At 38.9% G+C, this 25,667-nt stretch overlaps 1 protein-coding gene across 2 annotated transcripts; it reads right to left on the bottom strand.

The window, feature by feature from the left end:
• Window positions 1-130: 130 nt before the first annotated feature.
• dennd6b (DENN/MADD domain containing 6B) lies at window positions 131-24,141 on the bottom strand. Of its 2 annotated transcripts, none has more exons than XM_053477189.1 (20): window positions 23,917-24,141; window positions 21,393-21,431; window positions 21,265-21,307; window positions 19,320-19,435; window positions 19,147-19,227; window positions 17,405-17,510; window positions 17,040-17,119; window positions 14,845-14,907; window positions 14,704-14,759; window positions 12,497-12,619; window positions 5,085-5,180; window positions 4,815-4,909; window positions 4,667-4,732; window positions 4,493-4,557; window positions 4,310-4,399; window positions 4,131-4,184; window positions 3,708-4,005; window positions 1,231-1,305; window positions 969-1,004; window positions 131-507 (listed from the first exon to the last, which is right to left on the bottom strand). In XM_053477189.1, exons 1-17 carry the CDS (start codon window positions 24,058-24,060, stop codon window positions 3,892-3,894), a joined length of 1,431 nt encoding a protein of 476 aa, XP_053333164.1. In that variant the 5' UTR covers window positions 24,061-24,141; the 3' UTR covers window positions 131-507; window positions 969-1,004; window positions 1,231-1,305; window positions 3,708-3,891. The 2 variants fall into 2 exon arrangements, with proteins under 2 accessions (XP_053333164.1, XP_053333172.1); XM_053477197.1 differs by having other exon boundaries at window positions 17,405-17,453.
• Between the last annotated feature and the right edge of the window lie 1,526 nt (window positions 24,142-25,667).

The raw sequence follows: 25,667 nt of genomic DNA, 5'->3' as shown, positions 1-25,667 counted from the left end.
ATAAATTGATCAGTTTAATAATTTAAATATAGATAATGTGTATCAGCCTGTAACAGTGTGACTTGGCCCCCAAAAGGTGTCTCAAGCTATTTCATAACTTTTACTCAAGTCTGCATTTTTTATGTGCATTACCTGTCCATCACACTCATATATAAATACTTTCCAAACTGTTTTTACAATGTCAGAAGCATACTATCACACCTAAATGATGGAGATCATAAAACTAACTTTTATAACTTTTAATATTACATGAGGATGACCCGAGCAAATACAAAATGTGTTTAAATAATGATTTCATTTATCAAAAGAAAAGATGCTGTACAAACATATGAAGAAGTAATCTCGCCCCTGTTAAATCATGATTAATCATGTTAAAAAAAGCAAAACATCCATGATCTAAAGAAATTCAAGAACAGATGAGAAACAAAGTAACAGGCCTCACTTAAGATCAGTGTTCATGATTCAACACTAAGAAAGAGACTGGGCATCCAGTGGAGAACCATCCCCCTGAAAAAAAAATAATAATAATTAAAGTTTTGGGATGGCCTATAATATCCAATTATTCGGTTTAGGGGGCAATTACTTTTTCAAATAGGGCTAAACAGGTTTGGACATCTTTTTTCCTGAATAAATAAAATCATTTAAAAACAGTGTTTTGTATTTACTCAGGTTATCTGTGTATAATATAAAATGTGTTTAATCTGAATCCCAAATACTTTTCTGGGTGCTTCTGTTTCTAAAATATGCCTAAAGGGCTTCTGTATTTTTGTTAATGCTGGTGCTCCTAACTTTCTGAAATGGAAACACTGGTGCTACCTGATGAAATGATGATTGTAATCACTAAACTTACATTAAACCTGCACTAAAAAAACAGTTTAAGATCAGTCTTTGTGTAGTAGTGTCTGCAAATCCTGTGGCAGAGAGCTGATCACAGAATGGATGTAGTTTTCCAGCTTGTTTAGCAGTACCTCCTTCACAGGAAGCTGGTGCGTACGAGCTCTAGCCTAGTGCAGTAAGGAAGTAACAAAAAAGTTAACTTTAGATCTTTACTTATAGTTGTAATATTATGTAATTAAAAACAGATAAGAAAACAAGTAGATACTGTAATGTTACAATAACTGCAACCACGGATCTATATACTGGTGTTACTGAACAAGTAGCACTCAAATGCTTTAGTAGAAGAACTGAAACTAGGTTACAGATACAAAATTACAAAATTTTATCACTAACCAACTTCTCACGCAGTTTTAAAATTAGGTCAACAATCTCCACCTCGGACTTGTCTTTTATCCAACTCAGCAGATCCTGTAAAATGCAACAAAACAATCCAGTTCACCAGAGCTGCACTTCCTTCTGACAATGAGCCTCATTTATCAAGGCGAATAGAAATGGATTTACACAAGTGTTTTTATACACTCAACAAAAATATAAACGCAACACCTTTGTTTCTGCTCCGATTTTTCTTATGGACTTAAAGATCTAGAATTAATTCCAGATACACAATATTACCATTTCTCTCAAACATTGTTCACAAATCAGTCTAGTGAGCACTTCTGCTTTGCTGAGATAATCCATCCCACCTCACAGGTGTGCCACATTAAGATGCTGATCTGACATCATGAGTAGTGCACAGGTGTACCTTATACTGCCCACAATAAAAGGCCACCCTGGAATGTGCAGTTTTTTGCTTTATTGGGGGTCTGGGGACTCAGAACCGGTCAGTATCTGGTGTGACCACCATTTGCCTCATGCAGTGCAACACATCTTCTTCGCATAGAGTTTATCAGATTGTCAATTGTGGCCTGTGGAATGTTGGTCCACTTCTCTTCTAAGGCTGTGCAAAGTTGTTGGATATTAGTGGGAACTGGTACACGCTGTCGTATAAGCAGGTCAAGCACATCCCAAACATGCTCAACGGGTGACATGTCCGGAGAGTATGCTGGCCATGCAAGAACTGGGACATTTTCAACATCTAAGAACTGTGTACAGATCCTTGCAACATGGGGCCGTGCATTATCTTGCTGAAACATGAGGTGATGTTCGTGGATGTATGGCACAACAATGGGCCTCAGGATCTCATCACGGTATCTCTGTGCATTTAAAATGCCATCAATAAAATGTACCTGTGTTGTTCGTCCATAACAGATGCCTGCCCATACCATAACCCCACCACCACCATGGGCCACTCGATCCACAACATTGACATCAGCAAAGCGCTCACCCACACGACGCCACACACGCTGTCTGCCATCTGCCCTGAACAATGTAAACCGAGATTCATCCGTGAAGAGAACAACTCTCCAACGTGCCAGACGCCATCAAATGTGAGCATTTGCCCACTCAAGTCTGTTACGGCGACGAGCTGGAGTCAGGTCAAGACCCCAATGAGGACGACGAGCATGCAGTTGAGCTTCCCTGAGACGGTTTCTGACAGTTTGTGCAGAAATTGTTTGGTTATGCAAACCAATTGTTTCAGCAGCTGTCTGAGTGGCTGGTCTCAGACGATCTTGGAGGTGAACCTGCTGGATGTGGAGGTCCTGGGCTGGTGTGGTTACACGTGGTCTGCGGTTGTGAGGCCGGTTGGATGTACTGCCATATTCTCTGAAACGCCTTTGGAGACGGCTTATGGTGAAGAAATGAACATTCAATGCATGAGCAACAGATCTGGTTGACATTCCTGCTGTCAGCATGCCAATTGCACGCTCCTTCAATGCTTGCTGTGAGACAAAACTGCACATTCCAGGGTGGCCTTTTATTGAGGGCAGTATAAGGTACACCTGTGCACTACTCATGATGTCAGATCAGCATCTTGATGTGGCACACCTGTGAGGTGGGATGGATTATCTCAGAAAAGCAGAAGTGCTCACTATCACACATTTAGACTGATTTGTGAACAATGTTTGAGAGAAATGGTAATATTGTGTATCTGGAATGAATTTTAGATCTTTAAGTCCATGTCACGAAAAATCGGAGCAGAAACAAAGGTTTTGCGTTTATATTTTTGTTGAGTGTAAGTAATTTGGTGGTCATGAAAATCCAGTAAATTTAGAGAAAAAAGTTATAAAGTGTACGTTTGCATAATCCTGTCCAAAAAATTTTGAACAAACTTTTTTTTTTTCTTTTTGGTTTCTAAACACCACTTAATTAAATTGGAAATGAATAACTAAGTGAGCAAAGTCAACACTTTCAGCTTAAAGTCAAGAAGTTTGGAACAAATGGTTACATAGTTGGCCTGGTCCCTCATTAGACTACATATAGACTAAAAACTTAACTAATTTAACTTCTGACTTAATTGAAGGTTGGTCTGGTCTGTTTGTGCCATAAGGTACTATATAAACAAATGGCCCAGCTGATGGTCAATTTAGAACTCGCTTATTATTATAAAGATTATATATTATTAAAAAAGTGAATGAAAAGGAAATCAAAATAATTTACACTTTTCTTTTTAGTCTTTATCATAATCGCTCATTTTATGCTCACAGTTGTCTATGTCCTCTTATGCATTTTATAGGCATAACTAAAGTCAAACGAACTGTGTCACAAACATGATTTGCACTTTTATGGCGATTAATATAAGCACAAAAGTACAAAGCAAATCGGCCTTTCGTTTTGGCCTATGCAAACATTTAAACACAATTTAATCAGTAATAGATGAGAACCAATGTAATTATACTTTAATTTTATATGGGTTTGGAATTAGTACTTACGGCATTACAGATGGCCTGTAAATGAAGGCAATCCATCTTATTTGACATTTCCCTGTGCTTAGCACGAAACCACCCATCAAAATTAGAAGACTAAGAGGATTGCCTTAAAAACACACAGATAAATATCTAGTTACCAGTACAATCACCGCCAGAGAAACCATAAACAGTTAAATATTACAGTGTATTACTTATAAAGGCCCAGCCAGTCTCCTTTGCGAATGGAGGTGGTTTGAGGCCCAGCATGTTCCAGAGAGGCCACAAACTCAGCCTGACTGAAGGGTCGGATCTGAGGAGGAGTCTACACACACACACACACACACACACACACACACACAATTAATTAACAATTAAATCCTTTAGTATGAATGCTAATGTGTCTTTAACATTTAAAATCTAAACAAGATAGAATTAGTTTTAATAAACCTTCCAAGGAGTCATGGATATTTGAAGTGGCATCAAGCTGGCCAGATATTGCTCCTGTAAAACAGCAAGTTTGTGACATATGCCACTCTTCCTAAACATGCTATTATCAATATATTTATTAATTAGGTATTAATACAATATGCAAATGTCTTTAGCACAAAAATATCAAATGTTCTCACCAGTGGAACCATAAAGCTCTGTGTCAGTTCTAACAAATGCCACCTCAAGATGGTGCTCTGTACCTCAGAAGGCTTTTTCCTCTGAACTCCCTAGAAAAGGTGTGTGAATACATACAGTAGAAAAGGTGACTGAAAAACATTGATATAAACATGCCTAGTTTTGTCAGTCTCAATTTAATTTACCTTTAAGAGTCGCTTGATTAGGGCTTTGTCTTTATGAAGAAATGTTTTATATTCTGTGTATATACCTTGGTGATGGAATAAAAATGTGGGTGAAAGGCACATACAGACAGATGTTTACTTTGCAATACATAAAAAAATTATAATTAACGTTATAATGAAAGTATTTAGACATACCTGGTTTTGTGTCCAGCATTTTCAATTTGGTCAATTTCTTGACCTTTACTTGTTTGAGCAAGTCTCCTAAAATTAATGAGTAATCATAAACCTGGGCAACTGAAAACATGTTTGGTTCCACAAGATTTCCAAAGGAAGCCCTACTTACTAGACACCTTCTGCTCCCCCAGACACATGATGTGAGGCCAGCTCTGAAACGTCTTTATAAAGAAAGGATTCGTAACACCCAGTAATACATTAGGCCTGAAATTACAAGCATAAAAATGAGGACTGAAGGTCAAGCATCCCTTTTTTGAAACTTAATAAATAAAGTATACTTTTAAATAAAGTATATTTAATTATAAGTATATTTAATAAATCAAAACCAAAGTGCTATGGTTCAGTTTATTTTAGTGCGTTGTAATAAGTGTGTGCTTACGGTGACTGACGTCTGGTACTGTACTCCTTAAACTCGCTGTCATGGATGGTAAAGTAAGGCCGAAAATCACAGCAGTATTTCAGTGGACTGATGCAGCTGGCAAGATGTGAACAGGTAAACAGGTGAACAAGCTAAACTATATATGATACTTACCAATACATCAATACATCAAACAACTAATTTTAGCATATATTAGGTTAAGCAGTTCATAAAATACATCAGTGAATTTTGTCACAATAATACAAAATACAAATACAAAATAAATTTTTTTTAATTGTACTCAACCAAAAAAAAAAGAAGAAAATTTTAATTCAATAATTCATCTCTAGTAAGTGCTTTATCCTGGTCAGGGTAACAGTGAATCCAGAGCCAATTGGGCACAAGGCTAAAGTAAATTAGAGAGTGACATAAGGAGAACATGTAAAATTCAGACATTAACCCATATTATACCCCGGGATAACCCTGACAGGGAACTCCAGACCTGTGAAGCAGCTTCCACTGTGCCAATGTGTAGCTCAACTACAAAATACTGTAAAGGAAAATTTTACAAGAGTCTTTCTCTATATTTCTGCTTAAATAATCAATTATCATTTAGTCATCAATGTTCTAACAGAGAAATATAGATTTTGGTTTGAAACCAATATTCTTTTTGGTTGAAAACAGAACCGTTACTTAGGTCTATATATATATATATATATATATACATACACACACACACACACACACAGATAGCTAGATAGATAAATAGATATATGAATGTTTATCTATATATATATGGATATTTCTCTGTTAGAACATTAATGACTAAATGATAATTAAGAAATAATATAATATATATTAATCAATCAGAATGGCTATTACCGCCTTGCTCACCGCTGCGGCAAAACAACAGCGGGCAAAATAAATCAGTTGCATTTTAAAGTCATTTGTGCATTGACCGCCAGGTGACGCAAAGTAACATTTTCATTCGCCGCAGTTTTAAAATACAATTTAGTCATAAAAAATGTATCGAAGAAATACAATAGTGATGGTAACTTCCATAATAAGTACTTTACACAACAAACATGAAAAATCTGAACCAGAGCTATTGATATTTGTTGTACAAAAATGAGTAAAAAAAACAAACAAACATTGGTTAAATGTTGTGTGAATCAATTTCTCTAGCTGATAATTTTATTTTTACAAACTATAAACGGTTATATAGTGTGTTTATTGTTATAGGGTTATGTAATCTGTTTACTGTTCTTTAAGTTCTGGGGTCCGTTCTTCGTACGTCGCTAACTCAGTTAGCTGGATTTAATTGTTGTGGATTTGTCCTGATCTTGGATTGTTTCGTTCTTCGATGCGCTTCTCGCATTTGTTGTCATAGCAACATATCCGTAAGCTTGAACCTGCTCGGGAGCAGGTTTATTTAATGTAAACAGGATTTAGCCTGCGCTCCTGGCGGGTTATGATTGATTGAAATGGCGAGGTCACATCTGATTGGTTAAAGAGCACGACTGACTCACGCGGAAAAAGAAAAGTATATGCCCCCTGCCATGGACTCCCCCAACAAGATTTTTTGTGACAGCCATACTTTGTCACCTACGTTGTACATTCGTCCCGGAGGGTGTCGAAGGCAATGTTGGCACGTTGGATGGCAGTGTTGGCTTGGTTCCACAACCGTCAACACCTACAGACCAACTGTTGGGCTGATGGTACATCAACCTCCGGTTCTTGGTGATCCGGTTCAACATCGAAGGTTGGAAACCGTGGCATACTTCAAATGGGCTCAAGTTGGTGGCGGATAACACATGGAGATTATGTGACAGTTCAGCCCAGATGAGGTAGCGACCCAGAAGCTGTGACGATTGGCGACAAAACATCTCAGGTAGCGCTCCAGTTGTTGGTTGGTCCGTTACGTCTGACCATTAATCTAGGGTGATATCAGGATGACAGACGACAGGTAGAATTGATCAGAACTAGGGCCCCCTGTCCGAGACGATGTCTTTTGGAAACCCATGCAGGCGGACTACGTGTTCTAAGATCAGCTCAGCTGACTTCTTAGCTGACAGGAGTTTGGCGAGAGCAACCAGATGCACGGCTTTGGAGAACCGATCCACAATGGTCAGGATGGTGTTTTTTCCCCTCAAAGGCCGGTAGGCCTGTGATGAAATCGACGGCAATGTGCATCCAGGGGCGGCGGGGAACAGGAAGTGGTTGAAGTTCCTGTGGTGAAGACACGCTGGATAAATTAAAGAGTGCGCCGATCACCAGGGTGTCCAGAGAGTGGAGTGGCCCCATTGGAGGATCTCTGCTCTCATGGCGTTGGGAGTTTTACGCAGAGTGGTCCAGTCAGCACACCCGCCGGCTTGGCCTCTGCAGCTTGTGAGAGGGAGAGGGCGTCTGCCTTGGTGTTCTTGGACCCCGGACTGTATGAAAGATGGAGACTGTTGGAGATTTCGGATGGTGATTAGGTTCTGGTGATCGGTCCAGATGATGAATGGCTTCCTGGCGCCCTGGAGCCAGTGATGCCATTCCTCCAAAGCCCACTTTATGGCCCTTATACCGTATCGCTGCTGACAGAGATACAATTTTTTGGAGAAGAAACCACAGGGGTGTAGTTTCTGATCTGACCTCAGCCCACATCGGCGGGTCCATGACCACACCCTGGGGCGAAATGACAAAGCCCTGGAACTTAGTGGAGTGCTCGTGAAAAGAGTACTTCTCCGACGTACAGTACAGCTGATGGGCGAGCAATCTCTTTAAGACCGCCCTAAGATGTTAAACATGTTCGTTGCCCGTGCTGGAGTAAATAAGGAAGTTGTCTAAATAAATGAAAGCCCACCGGCTTAGCATGTCCCGGAGAACGTCGTTTATGAACTGCTGGAAGGCTGCGGGGGCGTTGCAAAGTCCGAAGGGAATGACTAAACTCTTGTAATGCCCAGTAGGGATGATGAAAGCCACTCATCACCCTCTCTGACGTGCACCAAGTTGTAGGCGTTCCGGAAAGTAAATATGGTGGCACCAGAGAGGGCGTCCAGGGCTGAGTTGGTGAGAGGCAACAGGTGTTGTTTTCGATGGTGATATTGTTAAGACCTCGATAATCGACACATGGACAAAGTTTGCCGCCTTTCTTCTTCACGAAGAAGAACCCCGTGGCAGCAGGCGAGGCGGATGGCTGGATGGTGCCGTGGCGGAGAGCGTTGGATACGTACTCCTCCATCGCCTGCATCTCTGTGGTGGATAGGGAGTAAAGATGGCCGCGGGGTGGGATCGTGCCTGGCTGAAGGTTGATGGCCAGGTCGTATGGGCGGTGAGGAGGAAGCAACGTCTCTTGCAGAAAATTTCAGCTAGGTCCCGATAGGCAGAGGGGATGACGCCCCAGCCGACCCTGTAGGCGAAGTTCGGTGCAGGTCAGGGCCCATTGCAGAATCCGGTTTTGGGTCCATGAAATGAGTGGGTCATGTTGCAGCAGCCAGGGGTGTCCGAGGATGATGGGTGGAGATAATATGGAGGTAAGGTGAAACCTTTTCTTGGTGCTGATTGATGGTGAGGGTGATGGGGCTAGATGAACGGGTCCGACTGTCGACAGATGTAATCCAAACCGGCTGGGATAATGCCTCGATATTTACCCTTAGTTTTTTGGCGTAAGAAGAGTCAATGAATTTGACTCAAGAAAGAGTCAGTGAAGTTATCTGCGGCACCAGAGTGAATGAACGCAGCACTCCTGACCCAGAGGCATACTTGGACCGTGAGACAGGAAATGTTGGTCATGGTGGCGGAGAGTTGGAGGTGACCCGTTAAGCTGCTCTTATTTCTCACCGGCCCTGGGCGTTTCCCGGCCGGATGGGGCAGATGGCTCGGTGTTGCGTCGATGACCCACAGTATGTCCCAAATTACTTCTGTGTCAACCACGGCAGGAGGTGGAGATCCAATCAAGTCCTATAGCGGTGGGAGAGAAGGCAGGTCGGGCTTCAGGATTTGTGGCATTGGAGAAGAAAGTGGAGGAGTAGGGCGTGGTGTGAGATATGATGGCATGATTGTGCGCCAGGGTCCGGGGGGCTGGCCTCGGACGAGAGAGCAGACGTTGATCTATCCAGAGAGCTATTTGGATGAGGCCCTACAGCGTTGCAGGCAGCTCTCGTCCGGCGAGCTCTTCCGTAATGCGGAAAGCCAGCCCCTTGTAGTGGGTCGTCTGGAGGGCGGAGTCTCCCCAGGTGGTTTGAACAGCGAGGGTGCGAAAGTCAGCTGTGTAGCTCCTTATGGACAACACTCCCTGCCGCAGATCTCCAAGATAAACCCAAAATTGGTGAGTACTCACGATGTGATGTGAAGCGCCATTTTGTCTCCTTTTATGCTTCCGTAATCGCGACCTTACTACTTCCGGGTCCTAGTGTCGGTCGTGTAGAGAGTGTGCATGACAGTAAATCTACTATAAATTTAAAGATCACAAAATATAAGATGACAAAAAACCCTACATAAATAATAATCAGTTCAGGGTTTGTTTATTTGTTTTTTTAGACAATTCTCACTCACTACTTCACATGTTGACTGGTACATTTGAATTCGGGGGAAAAAATAAGATTTTTGGGGCACATTTTTGAGTGATAACTTGTACTTTGATCTGTTCATTGAGTTCTAACACACAGTCAGAATAAGAGTAGAGAGTGTAATCATATTTAAGTAAAATATACTTGTGTATGCAGCAATGTAACAATATGATATTATTAATCTTGGTGAAATAATATAGACGTAGGTACAGAGAACATAATGGATTCACTCAGAGGTGAGACAAGAAAAGCAGACGACTATGAGACAGGTCATAAAACATAAACAGTAAGGGGATGGGTAGTAATACTCAGTTTACAGTGTGTACCCAAAGTAGATGGGAAAAAAACCCTAGAGTAACCCAGACATGAACTGTACTTATTTTATATTTAGCTGTCACATGTATGATAAATAGACAAGATAAGGCGCCAGGTGCCAGACCCGACAGAAACATGAGCATAAAATAAGGTGCCAGGTGCCGGACTTGGCAGAAACACGAGCATACTTAATTAGGGATTGAAACATACACGTGCTACACATGCACCTGCAGTTGCGCACACATGTCTAATTAAGAATATAGACAAATAACCAAAAAGACGTTCAGTTTTAAAAAATGCTGAGTTTAATAAGAAGTAGAAAAACTTACAATAGCATGTGCATCTACATAATGACAAACAAGGAGATATATAAAAAAATACAAAAGTATAAGGCCTAACATAAAACTACAAAAAACAACAGCAAAAAAAAAAAAAAAGGCATATGAAATCACATATCAAACATCAAACTTCTCTGAGTCAGAACAACACTCACTGCGGTTCAGAATTGGTCCAGGTGCTGGAGGAAAATCCGTTTGGGTACCAACAGTTGCACTCTTTTAACCCTAACCCTAACCCTAACAGACACTTTAAAATCGGTCAGAGTGACAACACTTACTGGACAAACAGGCCTTAGAACAGAAGGAGCTGGAGTACCAGACTCTGGCCTTACAGGTCTAAAGGCATGAAGAAAAGGGCTGTTTATCTCCAGACGAAGTCTCTTTTAGAAGGGCCAGGATTGACGTCATCCTTCCTGAAATATGTAAGCTCTCGCTCATAAAGAAACTGCATCAAGGACATACTGTAGGCGGCTGACACTCAGCCTGGATGAGGCCCGCAGAGGCCTGGTCCATGGCAGGTACTGTCCATGCTGTCCGAGTCGTCCCGAAGGATACAATGAGCACTTGGGCAAGTACAATCAGCTAAGAGATTAAAATAAAATACGTAAATACAACAAATTGGAAAACAAGACAAAAATATTGAAATGGTGCGAAAGAGATGCTTACCCATGGTCTGTCTCTTGAGAACTGTAGTGAAAACCAGGAAAAAACAGGAATGTATAGTAAAATTAAGCGCCACCCTAATATTTTTTTTATAAATTAAACAAGAGAAGTGTAAAGATAATGGAAAGTAATTTGCAAGAAAAATGTATTATAATGGGAAAAAATACATGACGTAGGAAGTCAGATGACGAGGTATATGACATAACAATATGGTAGAAAAACTTAATGGGAGAATTTCTTGGAAAAAGTTAGACTATAATGAGTTAAAACATTTGGTGAGGAATTAAAAAAATAAGTACTGAGGAGGAGACAAGGTGTGCATGCCTCCTCTTAAAAACTGTATATACTGTCATTATAACTGTCATTCTTTGGTTCTTTTGACTAGAGATACAGCTTTTGTTCAATGTTTTATACTTAGGTAAAATTAACAAGTGAAGACTAAAAATTTCCCACAAGAGAAAACTTTTATTTTAGCTGTTATTTTTTTCATCACATTCCCAGTGGGCCAGAAGTTTACAGAGACTTAGGATTTTTTGTAAAATTTCCTTTAAATTGTTTAACTTGGACCAAATGTTTCGGGTAGCATTTCCCAAGCTTCTTTCAATAAGCTAATTTTAGCGTATTCTTCCTAACAGGACTGTCAAACTGGGTCAGGTTTGTAGGCCTCCTTGCTTGCAGCAGAGATGGTCAATACTGCCAAACTGTTAAATTTTTGTTTCACCAGGACTGAGGACATTTTTGTAGATGCAAACTACAGTCTGTTTTTTTTTTTTGTTTGTTTGTTTTTGAGGTTTTGAAGCAGTGTCTTCTTTCTTGCTGAGTACTGTAGCCTTTTGGGTTATGTTATATTTGTCTTGATTTACTGTTGATATAGATAGGTTTGTACTTGTGTTACTTTTAAGTATTTGCAAATTGCTCCACAGAATGAAAGAGACATGTGGAGGTCCACAGTTTTTTTTTGAGGTCTTGACTGATTTTGACTTTTCCCAAAATGTCAATTAATGATGTAAAATTAGCAGAAACTTCTAAAGTATGACAATTTTCCGGAATTTTCCATAACATGTAATTTTTTGACCCACCAGAATTGTGATATAGTGAATTATAAGTAAAATAATCTATCCATAAACAATTTCTGGAACAGTTACTTGTGTCATGTATAAAGAAGATTTTCTAACAACTCGGCAAAACTATAGTTTGTTAACATGAAATCGGTGGAATCAGTTTTAATGGCTTTAACCTAAGTGTATGTAAACTTCAAATTTCAAACCTCAAAACAATATGTGAAAGATGGCAGTTGCTAAATTAGCTTCCTGCTAAAAAAGTAAAATGATAAAATAGACAATTTTAGGTCAGCTAAAAAATGTTATAAAAATGTTTTAACTCCATTAAAAAATCTTCTTAAATATTATTTTAGCAATTATAGCAAACAATGTATTAGATTTATTTCTCTTCAAGCAAAAAACTGTTCACACATGTTATGCTCTAGTTATCTTCCTTTATTATTAATCTATTTGTCCTACTAGTCACAGTCAGAATGGAAAAGACAGCATGATAATGAGCATACCTTACAAGAGCCAGCACTGTCTCTGAGGACACAGTTGGGGAAGGTGCCATGACAACTAATGGCTCTCCTAGCAACATCAACTCCCACAGCAGCTGTATGTGAATGAGGACAGACTGGAAACACCTGATCGGGTCAAAGATCAACTGGGTCAGTTTAGTGCAAAGACTGCCCTCATACTAGGCCTTTATACTAAGGCTGTCATTCTATTCTTTCTCTTTATCATAATTAATCATACTCTCTGAGATTAATCTACTTCTCTAAGATCTTACATACTTCAGTTATTTCATGGAAAACATAAAGGTACGATTAGATTAAGCTGAAAACCAGCCAATTACAGTCACTGGCCGATCTATCAGTGCATGTTTAATATTAACTTTAGGAGCTGTATCTATTCAGAAATCACAGACATCACCAAAGAGATAAAAACAACATTATATGCACAGAACAAAAAAAAACATTTTACCATCTCTAATGGCAGAACTACAATGGCAGATAATTGATCTACAAATGACAGAACATGAATATTTGACAAAACATCCTGATAATGCAGTTTATAACGAAATTAAACGTGTTTGCACGTTTGCCCGATCTACAGATTACACATTTAAGTCCTATTCTGACGGGACAAGTTTTCCAAATGACATTTGAGTTAGAAATTTTTTCAGACAATGTCTGTCATTTTATGTATGCATTCGGACGGGACTAACATCTCCATGTTTATTACGGAGGTAGGAGTGTCTGTGAAGGTAAGAGTGTCGCATTTGGACATGTGGCCGTTGCCATGTGGCCGTTGCACAAGATCACATGTCCAAGATGCGTGAAATCTACATCCATTATTGTTGCGCAAACTTGAATGCTAGAGATAGTACGGTAGTTCACATTGACCAAAACACAAAAGAAAACGCGTTTTGGAAAAAACATTTTTGCCAATCACAATCATTCGCATTTGGATGGGATTAGATTTCTCAGAGGACCGCTGAGTTTGCTGAAAAACAGTAGGAAATTTTTACAGCAGTCGTGTGAGAGAAAGACAGACATGGCAGATTCGGACGGGATTAAAATCACAAAGTACGTCTGTGAAACAGAAATTTCTCTAACGACCCCCTATAAAACTAGTCCCGCCTGAATAGGGCATTAAACAACCTTAGAGTTATAAGGTGTTTTACTAGTTATATAATCTCAGTCTTAACTCAGACAGAATAATACTAAGGTAAACACTTGTTCTTGTATTTGGCTCAAATGAGACTGCTTGGTAAACGTTTAACCAATGCAAGTGAGGTGTCTATTTGAGTATTTAATGAAGGATCATACTGCGGTAATCCGATTATGATCAAACTGAGGTAGTCACTAAGACATGTGCTTAACAGCCTGAGTACTCTACCAATAGCATTGTGTCTGCATTAATAACTCACACAGTTCCCTGTTTTTTTTTTTTTTACCAATTTTGACTTGGAAAACGAGCATTGTCTTTGTTTACGAGCACAGAGTATCATGTATTATGCATGCGCTCCTTGATTTAATGCCGAGTGTCACATGATCATAACTGAGCCAACGGTTTTTCTCTCTCTTGCGCTGCGGGTAATCATCACCCCTGCTGGGTCTTAGTGTTCGTCTCTTACTGGTGTTCGCACACACACACACACTCTTTCTCGTCGTTAGTGTGTGTCAAAGTTTGAGTGTGTGTATTATGTGTGCGCGCGCGTAATTTGACACTGTGCCGGATCACTCTGTCTCTCTCGCCTTTAATGTGTGTGTGTGTGTGTGTGTGTGTGTAAAACAGAGAGGGGGTGCTTCACTCACACACAACCGGCACGGTGTCAAATTATGCTCGCGCACACACAACACACACACAGCAGCGCAAGAGAGAGAAAAACACACAGCGCCTGTGTGCATAAATGGAAACACTTATCTGTCAGGATTTATTTTTACTTTTTTTAAGGTAACATGCAGGTTAATTTGTTTTATTTTTACTTTATATTTTGTGTTAATTATTTTCATGTATTTATTTTTTGGGGCTGTGGAATGAATTATTTTACTTTCCATTATTTCTTATGGGAAATGCTTTGATTTACGAATTATGCTCGTAATCCGAGGTTCCACTGTATATATTTTTTCAAGTAAGTTGTGTTTTAACATGGTCATTTTAACACAAGACCTGATTAATCACAACCTCCACAACAGATAAAACCAAGCAGCAACATACTCACTTAAAAAGATCCAGCTCATTGATGGTAGGGAGAACCATGGGAAAAGAGAGTTGTTTCTACACAGCACAAACAAGAACAGAAAAGGGATTTGAGCATTTTAACTACTGACTCCATTATTACAAATAAAAAGTAAGCTCTGACCTCTTTCTGTTTCTGTTTGCTAGGACTTCCTCCTGGTTTGTCATCTTTTGAAGGAATTCTAACCTGGATGTACAGAATTACATAATTCGAACATTATGACATTTAAACACCAACCTACCAATTTTATTATGGACACACAGCTGTGTATTTCCAATAACTAAAGGTCTCTTTAATAATTAACTTAAAACGCTTTTACATGTAAACTTTTTAAGCAGTGAATTTTACTGTTTTTTTTTCATATTTAATTTCACTAAGCATTTAGAATGATTTTCTGTCTACATTTCTTCCTCCAGAAGATGATGGTTCACCACTATCATTTCAGGTTTTAATAATGTGTTTTCAGTTCTAAACCCAGTTTTAGTAGTTTCAGCAATATCCTTATTTGTTTTCTTTTCTTGATGCGAACAACATGACCTTTCGGAAAGAACTAACATCTTTGCCACAACCACAGGATACGTCTTCTGACATGATTATCTAAGAAATGTAAAGCTAGTCACTGCATCAGTTAGGGTTAAATAACTTGTTGCCAGCTGAACCATATTAATCAATGCAGAAACTATCCAGTGGATGACTTGATTATTTTCTCCCATATTCCCACATTACTCCCTTTCTTTTGCTAAATAGTCTATTTTTACTTCAAGATCCTATTATCGTTTACTATAACTTGGCAGGAAATATTTTTAATTTTAGACTGGGTGGAAATTATGCATTCAACAGATGTATTTGTATCAGTTTTTATATTCATTTTAAAAAATGGGTTTAACAAATTAATAAAAACTAATCTTTATGCTAACTCTGGAACAATGTTCTAACTATAAACATGTGTCCTGGAAACAAAGCACTGCTGGAATTTTAGTCATTTTTCATTTATAAATATAATAAAACAAACAGTAATTTGCTTTACTCTTGATTTAGAGAGATGTTATGTTGAGAAATACATTTTCAACTTGAACATAGACTGCCTCCTTTACAGCAGTCTCAAACCATCAATCTTCTTTATCCAAGAAGTTTCAATCATTGTGCTCAAATGCGTTTCCTTTGTCCTTTGCGTCTGGTCCTGAGATGCTCCTTATGTGCTAGTACCGTAGATTCTCCCATGTAGAGGTTGTTCTGTCTCTCCAGTGTAGCACTTTGAACACTACACCGGACTTCTCTACACCGGACTTCATATATTTTTACTGCTCCTCTTGTTTCAGTGTCCGATCTTTGGGGTGTTTGTCTTAGCGTGTTGGTGGTTTTGAGTTAAAATGGTATCTGTTTTTCAAAAATCACTGTTAGCTAACCCTAACCCTAACCCTAGGGGATGACAAAGCCTAACCAACGATAACTGCAGACCTTGAGAGCTACTGCATCTATGGATGCATGGCTTTATTCTTTTTGGTTTAGGTAGAGAAGGGGATGTTTTCTGCCCTATGGTGCAGCATCTTGATGACACCTAATTTGTCTTAATAGGAATAAAAGTAACACCATCCAGCCTGAAGATAAAGGACGATGACGATGTCATCCTGAACACTTAATTATCACAATAAAGTAACCGAACCTTTAAAGGATCATTACACATATGAGAAGCGGACTCCTCACCCTCAACTATAGGAAAAAGGTGATTGATATATCCGGTCCTCCGAAGCGTAAAATGAACGCGCAGAAAACGAACTAGAAGCGGTTTCCTTGCGTTCGTTGGGTTTTGAACGCCAAGAAAAAGCTGCATGCAATGTTTTTTTAATGCCGTATAAACGCGCAGCCGGACAAACGCATGTCACCAAAGCCTGTGTGAACACTCTCATTGACTCCTATGTGTAGAAAACACTCTGCGCCTGATCCGCGCTCACCGGACGCTACGAACGGAAAAAAATCGCTCGATTTTAACGCCCGTGTGAACAAGGCCTTAAGAAGCCACTCCCTGCCTGACCAAGAGTCAGCAGCGTTAACCCAATAAAACACAACATTGCTAAAAAAATTGCGGAATCCAACTTTCCTCAGACTTAAGAAGGTAGTAGAATGAGCAGTGACACGTTTTGTCCAAACAAAAAATAAGTCCAGTTGACATGACCCAGAGATATTACACATACACTGATATTACACATTTTTTACAAAAGTTAAAAACTTCACCCTTGCCCCCTTGAACCTTACACCACTGATTCATCATGATGTATGTTACTCTTAAACTAAAAGCAAACATGAAAGGTGCTCCAAACCTGCAATATGACTCCCATCACTGGCAAATTAAGTGTCTGGCTTGGCATAGGTGGCGGCCACTGGTCAATCTCATTGCAAACTGCAACAGATTTATAATGCATATGTTGTACTAGTTAGTTAGTATAAATAATGTCAGATATCATTACTATATCACAGATATCATCTACTTAGTCAGGTTCCGGTGTCTTCATGGGACATTCTGACTACTAGCTGTGTGGCTATGTTTTTTTGTTATTAATATCATGTCCATTTTTATGGATTACACAAGATACCAAAAACCTCTTCATCCCATGTTAAAATGATTACTGTTGGACTTCATCCCATGTTAAAATTGTTATTAGATTAATGAATCAACTGTTCTCACCTGCCTCCAAACAAGGCTCTGACTTCTCAAAGTATTTAGGGGCAATGATCTGGAGAAGATACTGAAACAAGTGAACATACGGCAATCTGGAAACCAGCACCAGAGACTAGGACAGAGAGTGGAATAGTTCAACATTTTGTTTTATTTACTGATATCATGCATAGAGAGCTCCGAGTGTGAATAAAACAAAAATGCAATATTTTAAATGGGTGTAGAAATGTTTGCAACCTGATGTCCAGCTAGCTAGCTAAGTGATGTACACATCCTAGCCAAAATGTCTCTGTAATATTTAATCTGACCGTTAGATTTGTTTAGGATGCACAATGTGAAATGTTTGCTCATGCTCAGAACCACTCTTTTACGACCCTGTAATATGGCCATGCCATCAGGGGGAAAAATTCCATAAGAAGTACCTGGTCATTCAGTACATTACAATAATCAGTGACTTAATTTTAGTTTCACATTAGATCTGACTGACTAAATCAATCTCACATCATAGCACTGGCTCCACAAGCTTGTACAGTGGGCACAGTGCAAGATTTGTGCATCACTTCATGGGCTTCTGTTCTTACCCTGATGCGCACATTACTCTGGACCATATGATGTCATGACATACATTGCAGATATGTCCATATTTCCTTATATGTATAAATAGGTACAATGTTGTACAACATTGGGAAGATTAGAGAACAGAAAAATTAAATGAGAGAAGTGTGAATTCAGGCAATGCCGTGAAAACCTGCATGACTGAAAGTACCCATATCTATTGTTAGGGCATTAAAGCCTTATTGATGCCTTAAAGATATTTAATCTCTGAGCAGTTATAAACATGCCTGGAAGTGAATGTATGCAAGTGTATTTTGCATTCACACAGAAATAGGTGGATGTATGGAGAGGGCCAAATATTTCTCCACAGATGGCAGAATTTAAAACTACAATACATTTAGTCATCATCTCCATAGCCACACAAATGCAAGTTAGGGCCTGGAATTCACTAAACACTACTAAAAACTTAACAGATGAGAGAAAAATAGAGGTTTGGCCTTGAAGGTGGGTGTGGTATAAAATATGGATGGTTATACAAATAATGTCCAAATCCACAATATCAAGAATCTCTCCAGCAGCCCTGTGAACCTTGTTATGATGGCAGACTACGCTATATGGAAAAAAAGTGAAATGTGATGAACTTGTGGATATAGGATATGTAATGTGATAAACAAGAGACTGATGTTTATTTTAAAACCAATGTGTATGAAAAACTTGCCACAATTCAGTTGCTGCCACAATTCAGTTGTGTTTATTCACAGCACAATAGTGCCAGATTCTGAGGCTCTAGCTGAGTCTAACTCTATGTAATGCATTTTACAGACTAGGCATATTAGAATAAGTATACTATACATTACTAGATACAATCCCTGGAGAAATTGTCCATATTCATGCTGGTATTCATTCAAGACATCTGTTGAGAATGTGCATCATAACATACAACACTTCAAGTGCCTTCTTATTTGGGAACCACATTTCAATATTTTTGATCCAACAACAGGACTGCTGTTGCTTATCTATTTATACAAACATACAAAATCAATCAATTAAAATTTTCAATCTAGTTAATCAATCATGTCTGTTATTAATCACTCAGATTTACTTGTATTATAAACATTAACATTGATAGTGTTAACCGTGATAAATCGATACCAGGATGTAGCATTTTTTTACATCCTTTTATGTACTGTACTCACCTTCTGAAAGTAGCCCCTTTTGACAGAGACATCTTTTACTTGTCTAAAGTACACATAGCCGTAAAAGTGAGCCATCTCCTTCTAACAAAAAAAGAAGAAAATAGAGCTCCATGACCGAGTCTGTTTAACTATGTGGTATATATATATATATAACTATGTGTCAAATATCTTACCTGCAGTATTAGTGGTGCCTCCCTGTTGTATGCATCTTTCTCTCCAAACTGTACACCGCTCACTCGTCCCACAGAATGGCGCAGCCTAAAACAGAACTGTGTGTCCCCAAGGCACCCTGTTAGGAAAATTTTCAGTATAAAAATCATAAAATAAAAATTTTAACACTGACAAGTTTAGCAATACTGACCCAAACCATTACTAATGCAGCCTCTTACAGAACTATATACTGTATAAGGATACTATATATTACTATATAGTATACCTCAAGTAAGTAAACAAGTAAACATTTGGTCATTGTGATATTTCCTAAATACAACAAAACCATTGAATTGGTTCAATATCAGCACAGATGTGATGCAGCTGCATAAGGGCCCAGGCCGAGTCCCAAACATACACTATCATAGCCGTGTTAATATTCAGTACATATATTCAGCATGACCTTGAGTCTGATATTAAATAACAGTTCTACAACCACCAGTTATTATCAACTGATTTTGATTTGATTAATTGACCAGTTTTTAATAAAAATTCTTTCATGACTGGTTTTGAATGTGGCTTTTAGCAGGCAGTCACAGTGCTGTCACCATCTATGACCAGCACTCGTGGAATGCTTCTCGTCCAGTCAGATTGCTCGATCAGAACTAACTGTTGTATCATTGTTATTACTACCTCATAACTCACAGTTAAAGACGGGATCTATTTCATGGCTCCAGACAAACATAAATCTTAATGAGTCTGTGGCTCCTAAACTGAAGTTATTTAGGAGTCCAATCTAGCCTAAATATTTTTTTTTTATAACATAACTAATGGAGCCACTGTATTAAACTGGATTTGTGGAAAACTCTTAGTTGTGTCTTGCTAGATTTATTTGATCATGATAACTGAATATTGATAGTCTAGCCAGAACAACGGCAACAGAGAACTTACAAGTTCAATCATTCATTTCATGAATGGAATCTAACATAGAATATTGCTGTAGAGGGTTTGGATGGGCATTTGCCTTAATCCTCAGGTTGAAGTAGATACATTCCCTGAAAAAAATTGTGAGGCAGGGGCAATGGCACACCACTTTTGCCAAACAGGCAAAGGTTTCATTCCACTGCGCCTGGGAGACCCTGACAAATGTTTTGATACAAGTTTTGTGGAGGTGTGTGTAAAAATCAATGTGATACTGACACATAATCCCAAATAGGAAAACTGCAATTTTGGACAAACTATTGGACAGAGGCCTTAGAAAGGTAATTTCATTCTCAGTGGGGAGAAAGAATCGGTTTGCAAAGCAGATTGGTATGACCAACAATTATCAGCAAAGTTTTTGCACTTTAAAAAAATCTAATGATAGTAGGGGCTGAGGGTGCCCCCTTCTAATTAGCATTATAGTACTGGTTCATTAGAAACATTCAAATTTCATTATCAACATTTATTATGTTGACATTATGAAACATTTATTATATGATGTTATTTTTTTAAATGATTTGGCAAAACGGCAGCACAGTAGTGTAGTGGTTAGCATTGTCGCCTTGCACCTCCAGGGTCGGGGTTGTTTGCGTGTTCTCCCTGTGCTTGGTGGGTTTCCTCCAGGTTCTCCGGTTTCCTCCCACAGTCCAAAGACATGCAGATTAGGCTAACTGGCGTTTCCAATTTGCCTGTAGTGTGTGAATGATTGTGAGGGTGTGTATGTGTGTGTGCCTTGTGATGAATTGGCACCTACTCCAGCGTGTACCCCGCCTCGTGCCCCAAGTCCCCTGGGATAGGCTCTGGGCCCCCTATGACCTTTAATACAGGATAAAGCGGTATAGACGATGACGACAATTTGCCAAAACAAAATAATTTTAACTACTGTTTAAATTTGATATTGGGCTGCCTTTTTATTGGGCTGCCTTTTATTAAGATTTATGTTTGTAAATGATAATTCTAGTCATTGATTACTTTAACTGAACTTACCTGAAAATGAGTCAGGAAATGATAAGTAGCATATACTTGTTTTCTGTAGAAAAAAAAAAAGATTTAGACACAGATAAAGCCACTAATGATGCATTATCATAAAACATGCACATACCCCATGCACTTACCTCCTTCTCTGTAAGTTTGGCATCATGTGGGTAGATCAACTATGAAAAGAGACAAATACTTTTTAAAATTTACCCTAATTTAGCTAATTGAATATCAAATAAATCTTAATTTCATACATAAAAGCCAACTTTAGGCATTCCATATGGATAATTGCCTACATTTTGTCTGTTGGGGCCAGCATTAGCCATTCTGTTGGTGCAATATTGGTCACACTGGACACATGTGTCTTCTTGTGTGTCTCTTGTACACTAGGACAACACAAGGCCAAATGACCTTTAGACCCCTTTAAAATTTACACTGCCAATGTCAATCAATTATAGTAAAAAACAAACAAACAAACAAATAAAAAACAGCTGTCCTCTTTAACCAATGCTGGTCCAAACAACAATTGTCCACCTTACCCACAGAAGCCCTAACTTTACCCACAGAAGCCCAAATCAGTAGATTGGTTAAATTTACATTTAAAGCAAATTAAAATAAAACATAAAAGTAATAATTTACATAGTGCATGTATGATGTTCTCTGTTTATCATGGATGCGCCGTTGGAAAAAATATGAAACAGGTACTGTTCATTTCCCACTTTACCTAATGATTTTAAAGTTCACCCAATATGCTAAAGAGCTATGGACTATGGACTTACCCACTCACATTTGTACTATAAAGGCTGTGCTATGAAAATAAAAACAATATGAGAGAGAGAGAGAGAGAGAGAGAGAGAGAGAGAGAGAGATTGGAACTAAGAGCTAATGCAAGTCATTATGAGAAAATGAGTTGGAGATGATTTCATGTGTGATAAGCTCATACCCTTCTTCTTCTTGCATACTGTACATTTTATGGCTACTGAATTTTATTTAGTTTTACATGTTTGCTTTTTCCAGGTGGTTCAAAGCAGATGACACAAGTACTGAGTCCTTCTTGTGGTCACAGTGAACCCAAGCAAATCTTTTTAGACCAATTATGTAAAAAAAAATTCCTATGCCATTTCGTAGTCCTGCAACTCGTCTTGCCTAGCACTTGGACAGTTTTAGATGGCTGAAGGAACATTTTAGGGCGAAAACACTTGTTGACACTGCATTTCAGATTAAGAGTCAGTAACGGCCTCCAACTAGGCAACAAGTCAGTAACAATACCTTACTTAGTGCTGCCAATTTATGCTTTGTGTGTAAATGTCTGCAGTGACGTGGAGCAGCTTTACAGAATCATGAAGGCTGAAAAAATATATAAAGATATCATGTATGACATTTGTTTTCTTTTGCCTGATCAGACAACTGCATGAAGGTGTCCACATTCCACAACACAGAGGATATTTGCCGAGGGCAAGCAGGCAAGTGATAATGTTGAGCACTGTGTGAGCATGGGTTACTATGAACGATTTGACCAGCAGGCACTGACAACACTTGCATGCTAATGCAGAAGCTGACAGAGGAATTGTGTGTTTCATCTGCACATCTAGGTGGTGTTATACCTGTGATTATAGTGTACAATCAAGAACATGAGGATGACTGACTTTTTTCAGACTCGGAACAACAACTTCCACAATGCAAACAGTTTAGCGACTGAGGACTTCTACTTATTTGCTACCTTGCTAGATTCGAACTAAAGGCAGAAATGTATTATTACACTTTTTTCTCAATTACAGAAACAACTGTGTGTGTGGGGAGGGGGGGGGGTCTTTTAATATCTAGACTAATCCACTTGTAATGTAGAGAGTTTAAAAAAAATATCCAGGAACAATCTGATCTTTTTGATTCATAGATATTTTCTTACACATTTCATCATTTTCTTTTGATTCTGTAAAGCAACTTTGCGACAATGACCATTGTTAAAATTGCTATACAAATAAAATAAAATTGAAATATGACTTTTCTCATAATCTCTTGTTACAGGTGCTATGTCACTGCAAACATTGACTTACAATGCATGGATTGGCAGCACTAAGTAAGGTAGAGCACAGCACAAAGATCAAATCTGAAACAGAATTGCTCACATTTGAAAAAAAATCTCAGATGCTGTATATCATAGTTGGGGATGCCATATTCATAGCAGAAGAAATAAAGACCGTCCCACAGCACCCTTAACATACAGTATGTTATCTGCATGTTGCAGGGTCACTCTGTGTATTCTCCTCTCCAGCCGCTCAGGGACCCCTTTATCACCTGCTCTTTCAGTTCCCAGGCAAATTGTGTGTCTGTAGATCAGTCCAAAAATGGTCTACAGTAAAATGTGATATAAGCCAAATCCCATCTCACATTCACTATTCACAACTGTACCATAACAGTCTTTCGCTGGGAAACACACACACACACACACACACACAAGGCCGAGCCTTGGCACAGTGGTGTGGAGAGCCACAGCATTCCCCTGGTCACTGCTGCATGTCAGCACCACACTCACTGTGTGTTAACTGTGACCCGTTTGACACTCGGCCAGAGGTGTGTGTGTGTGTGTGTGTGTGTGTGTGTGAATGAGAGAAAGAGAGGACGCGCGCAGTATACTGCATGTGATGCTCATACACTACTCACCTCTATGGCTTGTCCAAGCTCTAAGTCGAAGGTAACGACACACACACACTCGAGCCAGGCGGAGAAACGCGCCCAAGGCACTGAGCTCTCCGCGTCTGTGCCTCTCAACTCCGGCCTTTTAATAGGTCTGTCAAAGCGATCCATTACAACCTAAATTGCCTTTTATCCCTCATTTCTTCTGTTTTTAAATGATCTCTTCTCGTTTTCGTGCAGTCCGTCTTCTTCTTCTTTCAGTTATATGATGGTTGGTGTATTACCGCCACCTACAGGATGTTCATAAAATTACTCACTCACTCATTTGGTAATTAGGCTAATCTGCATGTGGGAGGAAACCGGAGTACCAGGAGGAAACCCAGCAAGCTTGACAGTGCCAAACACTAAGCCAGTCTGTCATAAAATGTTGTTTTTGATGGCCTTTCTGACGCAACACTCCCATTTTATTCTGTCTTGGGACCAGCACTGCATCCAGTGACTGGAGTTTGGGCGTTGCGTGGGAACTGAACTGTTCCTCTGTATGGCAGGCACGAACCCCCCCGCAATCATATTTTGTAATAATCTTATTTTCTTAATATATGCTTGATATACTGGAGTATACATGAGGTGCACTTTATTTCATCATTATTATTACAGGGTGTTCTCTCAAAATATATAAAGTAGCTCTTTAATTTCTGCATTGTGTGTAAGGCAATGGAGCATCACATACATTACTTTCTGTTGCTAATCACATTTGCATATGTTCTGTTTCTCCATCCTGTACTACTACTGTTTAAAGGTTTAATATCAGTCTCCTTGTTCTTTGTCTTGTGTTTTACTTCTGTCACTGTTTTTTCTATTTTTCCTCCATCTCCATCTTAATTAAGCTCTTACATGTTATCTTAAAGAGGATGATGTGTGTGTGTCTAGGAAAATTTTGAAGCCACATAGAAAAAGGTGTTATGGTCAGATGAGACAAAAATTGAATTTTGCACAACTTTATCCTAGAGATCTTTTGACAGTGCTTTGCCACACAGTTGATTGTTTGCTTCAGTTGCACTATCAGGGACTGAATTTCTCTAGCTTTTCATGCTACGCTAATCAAAATGACCACAGCTAACCACAGTTGAAAGTCAAATGGCTTTCTGTGCCATTGATAAGTGCCATTAGCTTCACTGAATTGAGTTTACTAGTTATTTGTAAGAGAGGGGTGAAACTGTCTGTCTTCATTTCAAGCTGCAAAGTAACAAAATTTAATTATTTTATTTTATTTATTTATTTATTAATTTTTTTTTTTTTTTTTTTTTGGGGGGGGGGGGGGGGTTGGTCTTTTCTATACCCTCTGTATTTTTTTGTATATTTAGTTAAATTGAAATAGAATTAAATCCTAGGTTGTGCTGAAATAAGGATATTTTTATATTGCACAATCCGACCCCATATACAGTACATTATTAAAAAAAAAAAATAGTTATGTACGGTGGCTTAGTGGTTAGCACTTTTGCCCTCCACCCCTCTGTGTGCATGGAGTGTGCATGTTCTACCGTGCTCGATGGGTTTCCTCCCACAGTCCAAAGACATGCAGATTGGCTACTTGCCATTTGCCTATGTGTTTGTGCCCTGTGATTGATTGACACTTGGATTCTGTACACACATTTTCTGTGCTTACACTGTGTTTTTTTGGAGAATCATCTTGAGGAGCTCGTGCGGACAAATGAAGTTGAGCGATGCTGGTTTTAGGAAAGCCATTCCAACACTCCAAGTCATAAGGTGGCAGTAAA

This window comes from Clarias gariepinus, chromosome 2, assembly GCF_024256425.1.
Source record: "Clarias gariepinus isolate MV-2021 ecotype Netherlands chromosome 2, CGAR_prim_01v2, whole genome shotgun sequence".
Taxonomy (NCBI): domain Eukaryota; kingdom Metazoa; phylum Chordata; class Actinopteri; order Siluriformes; family Clariidae; genus Clarias; species Clarias gariepinus.
Note: the sequence above shows the minus strand (reverse complement) of the source record. Positions and strands in the feature narration are given on the sequence as shown.

Excerpts from the sequence above, each read along its gene's own strand:
- dennd6b (XM_053477189.1), bottom strand. The coding sequence starts at position 24,060 with ATGGATCGCTTTGACAGACCTATTAAAAGGCCGGAGTTGAGAGGCACA. Across the intron at positions 21,432-23,916 it reads AGCTTGGACAAGCCATAGAG|TTGATCTACCCACATGATGC; the intron begins GTGAGTAGTGTA and ends CTCTTTTCATAG. Across the intron at positions 4,910-5,084 it reads AGTACCAGACGTCAGTCACC|GCCTAATGTATTACTGGGTG; the intron begins GTAAGCACACAC and ends TTGTAATTTCAG.